Source organism: Sinocyclocheilus anshuiensis, unplaced genomic scaffold (assembly GCF_001515605.1).
Source record: "Sinocyclocheilus anshuiensis isolate Anshui unplaced genomic scaffold, SAMN03320099.WGS_v1.1 scaffold1270, whole genome shotgun sequence".
Classification (NCBI taxonomy): domain Eukaryota; kingdom Metazoa; phylum Chordata; class Actinopteri; order Cypriniformes; family Cyprinidae; genus Sinocyclocheilus; species Sinocyclocheilus anshuiensis.
In genome coordinates, this window is record NW_015555837.1 from 827,499 (window position 1) to 845,945 (window position 18,447).

The 18,447-nt window shown below is 36.4% G+C and overlaps 1 protein-coding gene and 1 long non-coding RNA gene across 7 annotated transcripts in view; one reads left to right on the top strand and one right to left on the bottom strand.

Annotated features, from left to right (window-relative positions):
* mob2a (MOB kinase activator 2a) overlaps positions 1-18,447 on the bottom strand; it is a 58,216-nt gene that overhangs the window by 7,069 nt on the left and 32,700 nt on the right. For 4 of the 6 annotated variants that reach the window (XM_016469819.1, XM_016469821.1, XM_016469816.1 and 1 more), the window contains exon 2: positions 1,419-1,582. In XM_016469819.1, coding sequence (XP_016325305.1) covers positions 1,419-1,582 — 164 coding nt within the window. Of the gene's footprint in view, positions 1-1,418; positions 1,583-7,701; positions 8,220-9,950; positions 10,037-18,447 lie in introns of those variants that run through there. The other 2 variants (XM_016469820.1, XM_016469815.1) reach the window with 2 other exon arrangements.
* On the top strand, positions 15,415-16,861 carry LOC107675460 (uncharacterized). Its single transcript, XR_001632599.1, has 3 exons — positions 15,415-15,471; positions 15,602-15,691; positions 15,850-16,861. It is a non-coding gene; the product is annotated as an uncharacterized LOC107675460 (long non-coding RNA).

Here is an 18,447-nt window from a genome sequence, read left to right on the forward strand (position 1 = left end):
AAGTGATTATTACGTTTTGAATATGGATATTTTTCTTACAAAAATGCATCGATTCGCTACAGGAGGCCTTTGTTCACCCCCCAGAGCCGTGTGAGACACTTTTTTTTATGGATGGGCGATTTTTATTAACTGCTTTTGGACTGATGCATGCTACACCCACTGAGTCGCATTAAACAGCTTGAAAGATCAAAGACCATTTTTAATATAACTCCATCTGACTTCGTCTGAAAGAAGAAAGTCATATACACCTAGGATGACTTGAGGGTGAGAAATTTATGGGCTAATTTTCATTTTTGGGTGAACTAACCCTTTAAGCTAGTTTTTCAGATTTTTTCGGCAAGGTTGTTCAAAAACGTAGCAACTTAATTTTGGTGTGTTATTAAACACCATGTTCTCGTAATCGAAAATCCCAAAATGCACAGTGACAAGCTTGATGAAAAAATCCAAGACGGTGGATGAGGCGAGAGAAATGTCGATTATACACTTATTAAATGTCGATTATGAACATATTTCATTCAATACCACAAATGATCAATAAATAACAGTTGTGTAAACATTATTTCACAAACATTACTTCACACATTAAAACATTATTTCACACAATATTTCTGTGCACCATGTTGTTTTTTATTTCATTTAACTATCCTTAGATTAGCAACATGCTAACATTAAACGTGAAAAGCTTTATTGTTCACTAGGTGAAATTCATTAGGGGTTTGTTCAAATCATTAACCCTAAGGATTAGCATTAGTTAGCCATTTCAATTAGCAAGCTGCATTTGAAACCGCTATCGGGTTCATAGTGAAATTTGTGTGTACCGTTTTATTTTAATTGACTATCCTGTGGTTAGCTTAGCAACATGCTGATATCAAACTTGAAAGTTTAGAAGTGTATAATAATGGTTAGGAGTTTGACCAAATCACTAACTCTAAGGATGAGCACTAGTTACTTACATTTCCCTTTTAACAGGAAATATATATTATTATATACATTATTTCCTATCTTGTCATTAGCTTAGCAACATGCTAACATCAAAAATAAAAGTTTTATTGTTCACCATGAAAAAAGTCCAGTCACTTAGAAGAATATACTTGCAGATAGGGGTCTGTTCAAATAACTAACCCTAAAGATGAGCACTAGTTAGCAAGCAGCACTTAGCAACCACTTATTTCCTTAAGACATTTCCATTTTAACAGAAAATAACATTTGTTTACAATAAAATTGTTAGCATTTTTACAGCATTTACTAATTAAGAATGTCATACTCTGCAAAAAGGCTTTGTGCTCACACACTAAAATGCGACTGATTTCCAAACTCCTGACTAACAGAAGGTTATTTTTGAAGACGGACAAAGATTCTAAGCCTCAAAATACAAGACAAACACTCATAGCGGCTGTAATGTTTGCTTGGGAACTCACTGTTGCTGGCGAGCCATTCGTTGAGGTCGATCTCTTTGGTGGGAAGCACCACCAAATCTTTCAGGTCGAAGTCCATGACCCGCACTTTTGTGTACTCTGGCTCCATGTAGTGCTTCTTTTCTTCAGCAGGCACTTTCTTTCCATTGGGCTTCGTTTTGGATTTCCTGCAAGAAGACGCACAGAGTGAAGTGCGTGATATGTGTGTGTGTGTTTTTTTTTGCCATTAGTGCCATCAAATGCACAAGTGGTTTTCAAACATGTTTCCCAAACACAGTTTAAATGGCAAGACTAAAGATGTCATGTGGTGTAACTATCAAGTAAAATACAATATATGTTCCTAATAACTTGAAATATGTACACATCTTAATTATTTAGAAATTTTTTTTTTTTTTTTTTAAATAATATAAAGTAATATTTGGGGGGGGTTGCACCACATGACATTTTGAACTGAACTGACCTTGCCTCATCAAAATAAGTAAATTAAAAATAATATTAATAATAAAAATTAGTTCAAATTTTAAGTCATGAGGTTCTGCAGGGGTGCTCTCTATGATGTCATTTCCTGTTTTATGCAAGTTGGTTGCCCCACCTGACTTGTTTTGGTGGACAACTTTTTCAAATATTAATAATCATTGAAGATACATTTTTTGTAAGAAACAACAACAACAACAACAACAACAACAACAACAACAACAACAACAACAACAACAACAACAACAACAACAACAACAACAACAACAACAACAACAACAACAACAACAACAACAACAACAACAACAACAACAACAACAACAACAACAACAACAACAACAACAACAACAACAACAACAACAACAACAACAACAACAACAACAACAACAACAACAACAACAACAACAACAACAACAACAACAACAATAATAATAAAATATTAGTTATAAAAGCTTTTCTTTTAAAGAATTCTTTTAATGATTTTTTTTCTTCATTTTTCTTTTCTTATTTTTTTGGCATCAAAACCAAAACAGTTGTACCACTAGACTTTTTTTTTTTTACTTTAGGGCCCCTACAAAATTTAAATACAATAAATATAGAAATTAAAAACATGCTCATCACAAAAGATGTGTATTCAATTCATTGTATATTAAATATATATATATATTTCTTTTTTTTATTTTTTATTAATAAATTAATAGATCAGGACAAGAAATTATTCTTCCACTGACAAAAACTAGATCTACATCTCTGTTTTGCTTCTTTGGAGTAACCCACATTTCTTGTCTGTTTCAAAACAGGTGTCAAAACAGACTTGTACTTCCAGTGCTAGTTTTAACATGTAAATGTCAGAATTGCATTGCTGTGGCAGATCCCGCAGCTGGCTGGGACAAAGGTTACAGGGGCATTAAACAGCTAATAATGAGAGCACAGGCAAAGACAGGTTATAAAGAATTTACATCCTTTCCTTGCACTCACTTCAACTCCTCTCGGATTTATGATGTTTATGTGGAAAACTAAGGCACTTTTATGAAGAATTTCTCTTTACTGCTCGTTCATTTGAACTCTTTTCTTCCACATCACACAATAAAACTCCCTGAATTTATTGCTCATCCACCAACATGATTTCTTGTTAAAGCCTCTCTATACTGTAAACGCCTCATTCCCAACCTCAAGTTTCTGACCACCTTCACCAGTTCCTCTTTTCACACACAACGGTCCATCAAGGACCAGGAAGAGGACTTATCTCAGAGACCAAAGTCCATATATTTTGTTTTTAAATTGAAGCCAAGACAAAGGAGCAGTTTGTGGGAATGTCAGGATTCTGGATTGCTTCGGAGCGGGAAAGATTTTATCCATATCGAGGTCTTAAACTGACTTGTGTCAAAGGTCTAAAAGGGTTAATCATGAAGCACGGTCCGATCAAACATCATTGGAGCGTGGGGAGTCTGGTAAACTTCAACTTTATTTGGACGTCATTCCGTTTAACTACTCAGGATTAGTGTTCCGTGTAAAACAGGAAAAAGACAGAGATAAATCAACACGGGAATTTACACCATGAAGCAAGTTACTGATTGGGTAATGTGGTCAAAGATACTAAAAAAAAAATTTTTAATATGAAGGAAATAAAGAGAAAGAACCAAAAAAAGAGGATATTTATTGGTCCTCTTTCAACAATGACAAACTGTCCCTAAACGATGAGCCACCTCATTATTAAAATGGGAACAATAGGAGGTAATAAACATTGCAGAACCTGTCCTGCACCAGTGCTTTTGAAATTAATGATACTTGAAATTATGATTAAAACAATAAAATGGACATCCAACAAACTTATGCTGAAGAACCAAAACCATATCTAGAAACCAAAATAACAAAGGCCTGGCTGGGATCTTTTGATAAACAACCAACCAGAACCATTTCACCATTTTATGTTTTAGGGCATTGGTGGTAATTCGTACAATCTCATTTGTATGTTTTCGTACGATCTGCGTATGTGTCCCACTGGTTAGGTTTAGAAGTGGAGCCTCATGCTTTTTTTTTCAAACCAAACAAACAAACAAACAAAAAAGCATGTTTCCTTATGAATCTCATCATATGCTTGTTTTTGTTTTTTCTAAAAATCACACATTTCTGTATGAATCACATCGTACACATTCGTACAAAAACGGCACTTTGTAAAATAGTTCTCTAAATTTATCTTTTTTTTTTTTTTGGCGGTTTTGCCTTTTATTATGATAGGACAGTATTGTTGACAGGAAGTGAAGTGGGAGAGAGGGATATGGGATCAGGAAAGGACCGCGAGTCAGGATTCGAACTCGACACCCGAAGCGCCATGGTGCAATATGACATTTTCTCTAAATCTAAATTCTGTCATTTGTCGTTTGAACTCAATCTGATAAAATTACACCATTATTCACATCACAGCTGACTGGTGTCTTTTCACATCAGCAGCCAATGAGCTTGCTGCTCAACATTCAAATACTTGGCTAGTGCTTGCTGTAGCAGTATATTACCATGCTAAACTCTCAGAGAGTTGTCATGACAGAAATGTATTAACAAAGAACTTGCACAACTGATCTAAGATCAGTATAAAGGATCTACATTGAAGGATCAACCATCCTTATCAAGTGAAAGTGATGCCAGCAAGCAAGCGGGCAGCTGTCAGGTCCAGCTGGTAGGAATTTGAACTTGAGGCTTGAGCCAGCTGGAAGATCTGAACATCTCCCAGATCCTTTGATGGATCTGCGCAGCTGAGCTCAAACACTCTGCTTCCCGCAAAACCCATCCCTCTGCTGACTAATAACGGACATATTTTAATGTCCAGAATTCAAAGACGATATGTTTTCTTTACATTCTGCAAAGTTTTGGGAGTGACATCTAAACATAAATATCGGAGTGACTTCCCTAAATTCCATTCTACAAAATAAAGGAGTCGCTTCTGAACACACAATGTTGACACAATCAACATTACAGAAACATCACACAGCTTTAAGCTTTTTTGTTGTTGTATATTACTCTTATTTGCAAATCAGTCAAATCACATACCTCAAAAGTGGAGTGACACCAGATTAAACTTAAGTGTGAACCCTACCAAAGTGGAGCCAGGAATGGCAATCTGTAAAACTATGTTGAGAAACGTGATTTTAGTGTTTGATACACAAACACAGATGGGTTTCTAGAGCTGAGTGGATGATACAGGTTTTTGGTCAAAACATTGGCTTGGTTTGAGAGTCTGGAAACTACAATACCTTTTATGGCAAAGATATTTGCAGGAAACTGCTATGAGTGGGCATGATGTGTGTGTGTGTGTGTGTGTGTGTGTGTGTGTGTGTGTGTGTGTGTGTGTAACAGGACGGCCGCTGGCAGCTAGAAAGTTTTTCTTTCTTTCTAAAATAAACTAGCTAATGGCTTGAGAATTTGCCCTTCACCACATAATTCACAAAAACGGTGCTTCCTGCAAAATTACGAAACCCTGTGAAGGCTAAAATAAAACAATGTGCGTTCAGATTTTTGGACGAACAAACTGTTTCTTGATGTAAAAAACAACTATACCGGGGTACTGACATAACATGGTGTTCTGGAACCTCAAATGCATTCCCATGTTTTGTTTTCCATTGTTTTTTGGTTTTATCCGAATCAAGCAGGAGAATCCTGGACTTGATTTTATCTTGTGACTAAATTTAAAACATTAATACATGTGTTTATCTTAAAGCATGGAAACGTTCACTGGTTTTCTTCAGAGGCTTGGTGTGGATAAAGATCACAAGTTCTTAGGGAACTTAATTAAACAATTTACTTCACTGACAGTTAAACATCTTGTCAAAAGTAATTATTAAACACAGCATGCTGTTCAGAATCTCAAAGATGATATATTCATGAAGCCTGACATTATGCAACACACTGTGCACATTGTCATCCAGCATCTGCAAGCAGCTAAAACATATAAACATCCCTAAATCACTCTGACTCAGGACAGGGTTGGAAACTTCAAAGATGCCATATGGATACCAAAAACTACAATCTGGAAATTAGTAAACAGCAGTGAAAAAATCCAGCACCTACCTGAATGGGCTCTTTTGCTCTTTAGGAAAACATTACATTATTCTTTAAAAAAAAAGAAAAAGCAGCTAAACAGTGCCAGTGCAAAGTTTTTCCCCAAACTGCCATGGAGTTCATTCTCATCACACAAGGACAAGTGATTGAAAATAGCAAACAAAAGAAACCCATAAATAGCCATGATTGAATGTCACATGACATGACAATCCATTGGTCAAGATCAAAATTTGGTGCAAAAAGCACCATCGATAAAGTTGGTTTACAGGTAGAAATAGATTGACATAGCGGCCGGCCAGCATGATTAATTGGCCAATTTTTGAGATTATAGACAGTTGTTAACTAATAATTAATAAGTGAATCGAAATAGTGTAAAACAAGTGTTTATTACATTTCAGCAATTCTGTGTAGATCAAGTATTACGTAAATAGTGCTATTATATTGGCCATCAATCATCCTGTTCTCTAGATATTAATATTAGTGCCACAATTTATTTACTGTACAGTCAGGATAATGATAAAATAAAAACGGGATTTTATTATGAGCATTTATACTGGTTTCAAACAACAGGGTGACCTTCAGCATTGATTCTAAAGTACTTGCTGGCCTTTGGCTGAGTGCGTCTAGCCAAGTTTGGACTTCCTAGTTCTCATGGGCATCAGGAGTGTGTGAAGAGCCATTGAGATGACAGTATTGTGTTAAACACAGCAACAGCGCCATGGGGACGGTACAGCCAGAGGTCATCAGCATCACCACCACAGAGAGGTGGCTGAAGAGAGAGGTCTTTGAGACCATCCCTCACAAACACAAACTTTCCAAATCAATTTCACAAATTTACCCCTTAAAGGTTAAAAAAGAGCCATGGAATACAATACTTATAAACTCACATATACAGTAGCCTATCTTGTTTGAAATCTATTGAATTAAGAGCCCTCTTGAATGAATTAGATTCTATTTTTTTTTCTTTGCACTTGTCTCTACTGTATTCCAAAGTAAATCATTGTAACAATCATTTTAGACAGACATGCAGGTTTTTATTGTTTTTTTTTTGCAGAATAGTTGCATATCTATCTATCTATCTATCTATATATCGTTTATAAGACATTATCTGTTTTTCCCCGAGTGTAATATCCGGTGCAAGTGCTCGAACAATTTAAGTTTCCAAACAATTAAAATGAGCAGTGAATCATTACAAACGTTTCATGTTTGCTCATGAATATGCATGAGACACATATTTTCTCAACCAATCGTATATCTGCGATCGGAATGTTATTATTCTCGCTCCATAAACAGCACGCGCGAATAATCGGTCCCAATAACAAATGTTCAGCGTAAAATGTTTTTTTATTATTCTAATTCCGAATAGTTTTAATATGTCTCTTTTTAGAAAAGCCTAAAAGTTATTTAAATTTCAACCAAACAATTTGCCTATAAAGTTTTGATGGATGACGCGGCTTCTAATTGCCTACTATAGTAAATAAAAATTATATTTTTAAATAATATATTCGTATATATTATACCCTCCATATGCATGCTATTAGTATTAATGTAATAATTATTTGAGATACGTGAAACTGCGTTAAAAATTATATTCTCCTAAATGCACTGTTGTGCTCTTAAAATGTGTAAATTATGCACACATATATATTTATTAACGAAATATTGTTACTTTGTTTATTATAGCTCCTATTTAGGTTTATGCAGCTGTATGAGACATGCAAATCTACTGGATGAATAAAAAACAGCAAAGCCACGTTACCTTAAAACTTTACCAACAGCCTGAAGAACCATCTTGCAACTTAATCCGCTTCTGGGAGTTTTCTGGGAGTGCATATCCGAAGTGCTAACGACAAAAAAATGGACTGAGAGTCCAAGGCGTTTGAACTGACCGGTCTTTCCCTTTCCCTTCCGTGGATCTTTTCAAAGACTAGGTAGTAAGAGAATATAAAGTTCTTGCTCCAAAGTTCTCGTTCTACCAAAGGCCAGCCAATCAGAACAGTTAACGGGCGGGGCATGATATGTTAACGCAAGAAGACAGCCAATCATAGGCGCGCGTGGGCGGGGCGTGTTGTGGTTGACATGCAGTTTGAAGTTCTGCTCTCTGTTCTTTGCTCTCGGTCAGACAGTGTGTTTAATATTCCGGCCAATGTGGTGTGACCGGCTTCCGAATGAAGTTACTTCTTTACGGTTACGTTTAAGAGGAAACATTTACCATAATTACAAGTCATTCTGAGGTAAAGTGACAATGCACTACTTGTTTATTTATTCTGGTTGTATTCTGGTAAACCTTGATAAAAGCAACATCTTACGACCACCTAAACTCGACATAAATAATCAGACACTAGTACATTTTAAGAGCTACTTAAGTCTTATTGGAGGCAAAAACCATTGTCCTAATATTTAGGACATTTACAAATTCAAAGCCAAACATATAAAGGGCTCAATAATATTTTAAGGGTAAAAATATATTTATATATAAAAGTCTGCCTGACACTGAATTGTGCCTGAAGCCAAACTACAAATAACTTCCTGTCAGAGGAGCAGAGGGAATGTGTTTAAACTAAAACAGAATTTTAATTAAACATTAGAAAAAGTCTATTTGAGTATATGGGGGCGACTAATACTTTACAAGCGGGAAAATGTCTGAAAAATCATAATTTGACTGCCTCTGGATAAAGAAAAGACTGATAAAAATGCAGAAACATCTAGGTGATTATAAGTGAAATAAGTCTTTATTTTTACCTCATTAAAAATATATTTATATAACATAGTTGTTGCAAAAGCTATTTCTTAACTGGCATTTTGTTCGTCTTCCCATTAAATCCAAAAGGAAAATATTTGATCAAGAAGCCAGTGAATCATAAAACCACAAGTTCTTCAAAAAAAAAAACAGTTATTCTGACGTACTCTGATGACAGACAATTAGTAAAACTACCACATTTACAAAAGTTCCTCAAGGTAAAAAAAAATAAAAATAGCATATTATCTCATCAATCTTCACGTATTACGCAAGTGACTCTTTTGGAAAAATACATGAGGGGCTGGACTTGCGTAGTGAAATGGTATCTGTCAGCTAAGGCCCAACCAAAACCTCTGTCTGATCCCACACACTTCATGAGATGTTTACTCACCACCTGATTCACGACAACTGAAACAACATACCAGCAGCATCTGCCGTGTCTGATAACACAATTAAGTCACTGATTTACAGGACGTGCTTCCTGTTCAGCCTTTACTTTCAGTCTAAAGCATTAAGTCATGTTCTTGTGTCCAATTACCAATTATTGTACAAAACACGTACTGTAGGACCAGACATCATGTTTGAGGTGGTGACATCAGGCCAATGCGAGTAATACCAGTGAGATGGGATCTGGCACAACTTTACCACTTCACAAGGTGCATGGAAACAAACTGTGTACAAGAATATGAAAAAAAGAATCAAGCACCACTGGAAGGGAACTTTAATACTTTAAAAAAAAATAAAAATACCAACACGTTTCGGCCTAAGAGCCTTAAATACCCTGAGGAAGGCTCTTAGGCTGAAACGCGTTGGTATTTTTTTTTAAGTATTAAAGTTCCCTTCATCACAAGTGGTGCTGGAATCTTTTTCATATTCTTGTATGCAGTGTGAGCAATAGCCATGGCAAAAGCTTATCATTCAACTCATTCAATAAGAGAAGGCCAGGTTAATAATAAAATAAAAATAGTAAGTCCAGTAAAAAAAAAAAAAAGTAAACATTTTTAGCTGAATTTACAGTTTGTGCCAGCATCCAAAACAATTATTGTTGTTTTTCTCTCAAGCTCGATCATATGATTGGTCACATGGCTCGCTCGACTCGTTCGGTAAGAAAGTCAACAAACATTCCTCTTAGACAAAGCAAAGAGGAAAAAAAATCCTCTCAGACACAGCACATTAGGCCCGGAGCTAAAGCATCCAGCAGATGAGTAATCCAGCCCTGCTGAAATGCCTAGGACGACATGAGATGAACAAGACAGATAAGAACCTACCCACAATCCTGTCGCAAATGGGAGAAAAGACATTAAACTCTGCAAGAACCTTCCACTGTGATTACTAATATCATTTCAACTTGCTGAAGTGTAGAGAAGTTCATCCCTCATTAATCAGTGTTGATGATTAAGCATTATAGGAATCATGAGATAGCTACACCTTCATGAAATCACTCCCACAAGCAAATCTAAATCTTAAAATAATTTTAAAAAAGTTTAAAAGAGTTAATATTTTATTATTTTTCTGGTATGAACTGATCATTTTTCACTAGCAAAGGCATTAAATAATTTATTGCAACACCATGAGTTGTCTATCTGCTCATGTCCCCTGCTGTCCTGGAGAGATTTTGGAAGATGGCCATTTTTAACATGGTCCTGCATCCTATCGCGCATTCCTGCCACGGAGCAACTGCACGCACCAACATGCTCTGCTCTCAGCTAAGAAACACACGGCGGGGAGCAGTGAAAGCAAGAGAGAGATGGATGGATGGATGGATGAGGGAAAAAAACCTTTCAGGAAACATATCAGATCTGGGTTTTTTTTCTTACAGCAATCGTGTTACAAATCTTGCTTGAGAGATTCTGTTTCATTTCTGGCTGAAATATATGCAAATCCCGGGAATGTGTAAAATCTGATTTTTAAACCGATTGTGCAAGTCTGACTTTATTATAGAATTTTTGGTTGTAAATAGTTATATAACAATAAAACAGAAAATGGCCCTGCAGATGTAAAGTAAAAAGGCCAGTGGGGCAGAAAAAGAAAGAGCAAAAGAGTTAATGAAGGAAACAGTGCCACAAAGCGAGAAGTTGGAAGCGTGTTGTAGCATGTTCAAAAGGCTTCACCACACACGCAGCATTCCAGCGGTTGGAGGTTCAGGTTCAGTTTGGAAATCTTGATACGGGGCAAATATCAAAATCTACAAACATTCCCTGAAGTCTCGGCAGATTAATCAAAATCTCAAAATAGCTGGTAGTTGCAGTTCTAACTTGCTTCAAAAGCAACTATGTAGCAATTGTCCAATAAAACCCCCTGAATCAGTACAGAGTAGGAAGCCCGTTTCGCCAGTGAATAAAAAAAAGGTGATTGCGACGTTTTTTTTATCTCACAATGCTGATTTTTTTTCTTGAAATTGTGAGTTTACATCTCGCAATTCTGACTTTTTTTTCTCAGAATTGCAAGTAAACTCGCAATTTCAAGAAAAAAAAGGTCAAAATTGTGAGTTTATATCACAATTCTGAGAAAAAAAAAAGTAAAAATTGTTTGATATAAACTCACAATTGCATGTTATAAAGTCATATAAACATGCAATTCTGAGAAATAAAGTCAGAATTGTGAGATATGAACTCGCAATTGTAAGAATAGTCTCTATTTGGACTCTTTTTGAACTGGACTTTGTAACTCGCAATTGCGAGTTTACGTCTTACAATTCTGTGAAAAGAAGTCAGAATTGTGAGATATAAACTCGTAATTGCGAGAAAAAATTCAGAATTGCGGTTTATATCTCGCACTTCTGAGGGAAAAAAAAACTGCAAGATGTAAACTCAATTGCGAGAAAAAAGTCAGAATTGTGAGATAAAGTCGCAATTACCTTGTTTTATTTTTTATTCAATGGCGGAAACAGGCTTCCATAGAGTAGCGATACAGTGTCAATGATAACTTGACAACCAATTAACCAATGAACAAAAGAAGCCATCTAATTAGTGTCCATTATAAAATCTACCAAATGTTTGGTCAATATACATTTTCTGATTTAGTTATTTTTTGTTTAAATATTGTGTAAGTTCATTTAAATTTATCGGTGTTTGTTTATTAGCACCAAATCAGCCTTTGGTTAATATGCTATTGCTCACTAGATGATGGCAGATGCTGCTGGTACTAGATAACATGATCCGTTACATCATCTAATGCTAACTTAATTTATTATTTAGTTCATTAGTTAACTAGTTATTTAATAACACTGTTTAAGTTTTAGCAAATCTCATATCCATTTTTCATATTGTGCATTATAATGTTGTGATGCCAAAATTCTCTTCAGCATCTAGCATTTAAAACAACTGGTTTTAGTTTTAATGTTTTATTTTTAGTGTGTTTATTTAGACAAAATAATACAGAATTTTAATGTTGGCCATTTATCTGTTATATAAAACAATTATCATCATCTTATATCAGCAAGAATTTTAATAACAATGCATCCCTAGCAATATTGGTCATTAAAAACGGGTTTAATCATGCTGCTTTGTCACCTTCAGTTACAGCAATTTAAATAAACACAGTCATTATGATTTCAAGTGGATTAGGATTATAGACCTAAAGATGGGATACAGATGTTAATCCATAGCAACATCAATTGAGACAAGGAAATAAAGCAGTGGAAAGAACTGGCTTTATTCATCTTGTGAAAGAGCCACTGAATGTTGGTAATTATGGAGGCAGAGCCTTTGATCCCCAGATTAGGAGGTAGGAAAAGCTAATCAAGGTCTTTGTTTGAAGGACAAAAAAAGATGAAAGATGATGAGACAAGCTTCATCAGTGTAGATGACCATTATGTAAAGCAATGAGGTACACATGAATAGTCACAAACGTGCACAGACACACACTGATAATTCATCCGAAATGGATGGCATGAGTTCCAGTAAAGATTTAAGAAGACCAAGAGCAAAAATAGCTGTGGGCTAAAAAACAAAAACAGTAAAAAAAAAAAATGAAAAGGCAAGAAGACCATGTGATGTATAATTGCACTGGTTAAACCACAAGCTCCATCTGAAGGCACAGAGATACAAACAGTGGATGTGAGTCTTGTTTTTACTGTAAGAAGTTCACTGCCTCCTACTGGAGAAATACAGAAGTACATCAACCAAAGTAGCTGGTTAGCATGGTCCATTTAGCCCCTGCTGGTAAATACTGTAACTACACCATCTAGCTGCAACAAGCATTTTCTCCATTGACGGACATTCAAAAGTAGCTGTTTTTCTCCAGGTATATAGACATAATTTCATCAGGAAAGGTTCCTTTATTTTCCTACAGCACTTTGCCCCACATGCATCAAACAAGCCTCTTTATAAACTGTCAAAAGTGGCCATTCTTGTATCATTCTTGCAGGATTTGTCAATATTTTGAAAGCAGAATAACAGAAGATCCAAGACAGTGAGTCGCATGTTAGGGTCTAATAAAACAAAAGACCTCTGTGCAAGAGAGGGAATAAATAAGCTGTGGGATGCCATGTTTGTAGAGGAAACATGCTTAAGAAAAGAAGCCACAAAATTGTGCTGCACAACACAAGACCTTCAGGGTGGTGAGGGGTGCAAGAGAAGGAAACACTCTCTTAGACAGTGAGTGTAATGCATACTGACTTTGAGGTGTCAAATGCCAAACAGTAAGAATTTCCTGATAACAGCGGTGCTCAAGCAACTGCACCACAGATCTGCATGACGAACATCAGAACGTGCTCTATTTTAGGCTATCACGAATCACTCTGTGATTAGTTCCTGTCCCAATTCCTTTTTTGCCAAGTAAATTTCTCCAACCACCCAGGAACTGTAATTTAGCCCTTAAGTGCCCTCAGTTGCTCATTTGCTGATTCTGCTCCCTAGCAGGTCTTCCACTATCATAGACATTTCTCCAGTGTTTACACGAACATCTCCACCCATCCTCACAGAGACAAACTGGCAACCAAAGATTCATTCAGAGCTGTCCAATATAGACAAACCATTTATACTCTTCATTTTTAATCATAATTTAATAACAATTCCCTCATTGCTGTAGTACATGCTCAGCTAACAGACTCGATGAAAACACCTCAGAACTGGGATTGAGAGCCTACTAGAAAAAACTAAAACACGTATAGTCATGTGAAGGGCTAAGCCTCGTGTTTTATTGGCTGTAGAAATGTAAACAGCAGCCCAGCTCAGGTGTGACGCTCATGGAAACTGTTATCCTGTAAGCAGCTTAGATGCCTCTGGGAGGGAGGCTGTTTCATAGAAACCCATCCAACCAAACCTCAGTAGAGCCCCTTGGTATCATCCCTGAGGATGCTGAATCCACAACAACAGAATGTTGTGGTTCGGAGCTTCACGTAGCTTTCCTGAATATGATGCTGGTCTGGCCAAACATTTTCAAGCAGCAGCTCTTGAGACTCAGGCCTTGCATGCTTTCCAGCAGAAGTGCAGATGACACAACTACATGTTTTGGAGGGAAAATTGGTGAGAGATAAACAGCTGAAATTAATATGCCACAGAAAGACCTACTGCTGACTTTTTGTCAGCTTAAGGCTGGAATACACTACACTACTTTTGCCCCGATTTTCCCCCGATTTACAGTTTGGATAAGTCAATGCTAGTTGCCGAAATTCAGAGTCAGTCTGCAGATTTGAGTTGACAGATTTCATAGAAAATCGCGTAGTGTATGATGGTCACAGACTCTGATTTTTTAGCTTCAGACTATGATCCATCAAGTCAGAGGATATCAAATATGTTTTATATTTTGAGCCGATTTTAGAACACGTTGTTTAATTTGTCACACATCTCCTAGCAACAAGGTGCACATTTCTGCGTGAGTTTGCGGTGATCTGAAGGACTTTAAAGCCTGGTAGTGTGATCCTCAGTCGTTTAGTGCAGTGTTTCCCAACCTTTCTATAGTCGCGGCACCCTTTGGAAATTAACAAATTTGTGGCACCCTACAAAATTAATTTTGTCACAATATCTGAATTTCGAACTTCGATATGATACTTTGAAAAGTATAGATATTCGGTACAGCAGGGAAGAACTGCAGAATATACTGTCATACAATAATATTATTTAAAAAAATTGTCCATCAATGGTGGCAATCAGTAGGCTAATTTCTAATGAAAAGACCAATTTATATGACAGATTTTAATGTAGGCTTTTATTCATATGTAAACATTGTGAGATAGCTTATAATGGTAATTAAACAAAGTTTTGCTCACTCAGTGTATTTTTAAGTTTACAGTGGGGTAATTTTGTTGCAGTAGCACGAGATAACTTGATTTAAAACTTTGAATTGAATAAAAAATGACGAGGAGGCTAAGCAGTTAATAATAAAATAAGAACAAATAAAGAAATTACTAATGATAGCACAAATAAAAAATAACGATAGGCCTACAAATGAAATAAATTGCTTTTTAGTTTTTCGGGTAGGTCTAACACACAGTAGGGCTATTAAGAGATTTTTTCCCGGTTGGGAAACACTGATTTAGTGTATGATGCCCAGTTTTTCTTTTGTGACTGTTTACAAAGTTGGTAAGTGTATGATGGCTAGCGTTTTAAAATCTGTTCAGATTTTAAAAGTCGTGTAGTGTATTCCAGCTTTTAATTCCAGCTTGTTCTTCTCTAATGTGAAGTATATTGCTAGTTAGTGTACACTAGTAAACAGACAGTCAAAGGATTTAGAGTTTTTGACTAAAGAGATTTGACTTTTTTTTTCACCATCTTCTTATTCCTCTCGTAGTTGTTCACTGGAGATAAGAAGCAGCCAGTGATCGTGCCTATGTTTGCTGCTGGACTGGTGAGTAAAGTCCTAAACCCCCCAAAAAACATACACTGCCATTTATAGCAGGACTTTTTTTTTTTTTTACAATAAAATATATATTTTATTATGGGGGTTTTTTCACCAAACATCTGTCCCTTCTTCTTAGGGAATGCTGGAACCCACCAAAGAGTCTCAAAAATCTCCAGCACTTTCCCTTTCTGCTCCTGTGGAGAGTGGAGATATTCTATGCACTCAGGTGAAAAGTGCAGAAATGCACATAGATATATGAATACAGATGTATTAGTGATCTAATCTTCAGTCTTTAGATTTTCTGTATTTTTTCATATTCTCTTACTCTTATGTTGATTGAAATAGTACTTTGAATGCTTGCTAACTCCATGTGTTGTCCTGCAGGTGGCGCCCTCTTTGGCCATTAGTGTTGACGGTATGTTTTTTCGCCGTGCCTCCTTCTCTAGAGTTCAAGAAAAAGCCACTCGTCACTCACGGCAGAAATCCTACTCCTGATGCTGCCTCGCTTACTCCTGTCTGAGCACTTCCTTCCTCTCTCACAACACACTTTTCTTCTCTCCATTTTTCAAACTTCCTGTTCCTTCACAATTCACACACCACTTAGCAAAGTTTCTTTCCTGGTACTTGTTTTATCAGTGTTGATTTAAAACAACACCAAACTAGCATTAGCAGAACAATTTGAGAAGTAGCCATCAAAATCTTGTTTATTATCCAAAGAATGGGAAACTTTTTCTTGAAACACTATTTAGTCAGCAAAGATATAAATTCATTAATCTCAGTTTCCTTTTTAAATGTTAATTTATGTTTATATCTATATAAATATACCTTTTATCTATATACCTCTCTCCCCTCTTGTTCACTGTTAAAGTCCAGACTCATGCTGGCTACACACAGAGGCTGAAATATACTACCTCAGACTATAAGTATGCAGCTTCGACTGTGATTTATTACCTTGCCATTATATGCAAGACTTGAGATAAAGAGAACTATACCCATTATCAAGTATGTTCTCAGCTGTGTTGTAAAAAAAATACAACCAAATTGGTCCCTGTGCACCAGCTTCTGTCTCAGGTTTGACTAAAAAAGAGATTGCAAATCTTTTTTGGAATAGCTGATCTTATTGCTGGTGCTTACTTGAAGCCATTGTACAGCTTGGCTGAAATTAAAGGGGAAACACCACCACATTTTACATATAGATGCTACAACACATTGAGATACTATTTTAAAATTGTGAAGGTGTAATTAGGTGGTCATTTCTGTAACACAGTCTATGTAAATGTGTAAATCTGCTTTCATTCAGATAAAAGCAACACAGTTTTTCCTTGCTGTCTCAAAACACACTGTGACCAGCAGTGAAACATTTGTTAATGCAATTTTTTGACCAACTTACCTTGCATACTGTGATTTCTTTAGTGTATGATGCCCAGTTTTTCCTTTGTGACTGTTTACAAAGTTGGTAAGTGTATGATGGCTAGCGTTTTAAAATCTGTTCATATTTTAAAAGTCGTGTAGTGTATTCCAGCTTTTATTTGTGCCTCCCATTCTCAGATCTAAACAACACAAATTGGCAAGAGTGCCAATCATACTGGTCTCAGATCACCATAAAAAGTGGTCTGACATACTTTTATGGACACAAACAAGCCCATCCCAGCTAGTATCTTCAATGAGTGATGACCTTCATATTCATAACCATAAAATGGATTCAGTGACCAACCAGAGTTAACTTTTCTTTTTTTTTTTTTACACAACATAAATCTGAAATCAGACATAACCTTGAGAACAAACGGGAGGCTACGGGTGTGCACAGTGGATCTTGCTTATTTGCCACTATGTTTCTCAAACAAAACTCTCGAATATCTTTCAGATATTTGAAGCCATGAGCCTTAGAAACTTTTGTGATTAGATCTGTTAGAACTTCCTGACAGAGTGATCAAAACCAACTTGACTCATAAAACTATATAGACACAATCCAGTTAAACTGGAACTGGTGGTTTAGGCCAGCTCTTACCATTTTTGGTAAGTGCATTAGACGTTCTGTTCTGTGGTCCATAGGCATGCCTTTTGAGATTAAAAAATATTCTGCAAGAGGTAGGATAGCCTATTTCCATAAGCACATGGCCCAACAACAGATGGCTGAACCACTTACCTCCTACATTAAAAGAAATTAAAGTATTTTCGAAAAATAAATAATTCAAAAGAGGAATAAAAGGCCAACTTGACCAACCAACCCTGAATGAAAGGCCCATCAATCTCTTCAATGCTAACTTCTGTTCAAAGAGTTTCACTCCTCCAGTTTACATCTCCATGTTACTCCCACACCAACCAAAAAAACCCTTGATTTCAAGACGTGAAAATGGGGTTAAATGTCGAGAACTAACCTTTAAAACATATGCATGATGTGACCTTGATGCGCAAATGGAACTGAATGTGTCCATCAGTATGCAAGTGTACCTGAACGAGTGGGGCACTAAGGCATTTCCAACCGGATGGCGTCACAGCTGCAACCTCTGGATGTTACGTAATAGGAACCTGCTGTGATGAGCAATACTGCATTCCTCCTTGTAATTCTCCTCCAACAAGAAGCTCTTGTCTGCTAAATATAGAAAGGCTTAGCAATGCAAAAAAAAAAAACATCTCTCCCATTATGAGATGTGAACATTATCAAGCTAAGGGAGTGGTGAAGACTTCTGTGGTGATGGTCTTGTGGTAACCTCCCTCCATTTCAACATAATTAATCAAAGATAATTACAAAAGAAATGAAAGGGGCACATCTGAATGATGTCAAGAATGAACAACACTTCTAGGGTAATTAAATGGGTACTGGGATGGGTGGACATGTGATTTGCATAGTATCGCCAAAACAGATTATGCCCGACACGGCTTAAAGCATTCATTTATCCTTTGCTGATGTGATTAAGTGTCAAAACGGCTGGATGTGTGCAGAGTCTCCAGCTGAGGTAGGAATGAATGAAGTGACCTTGG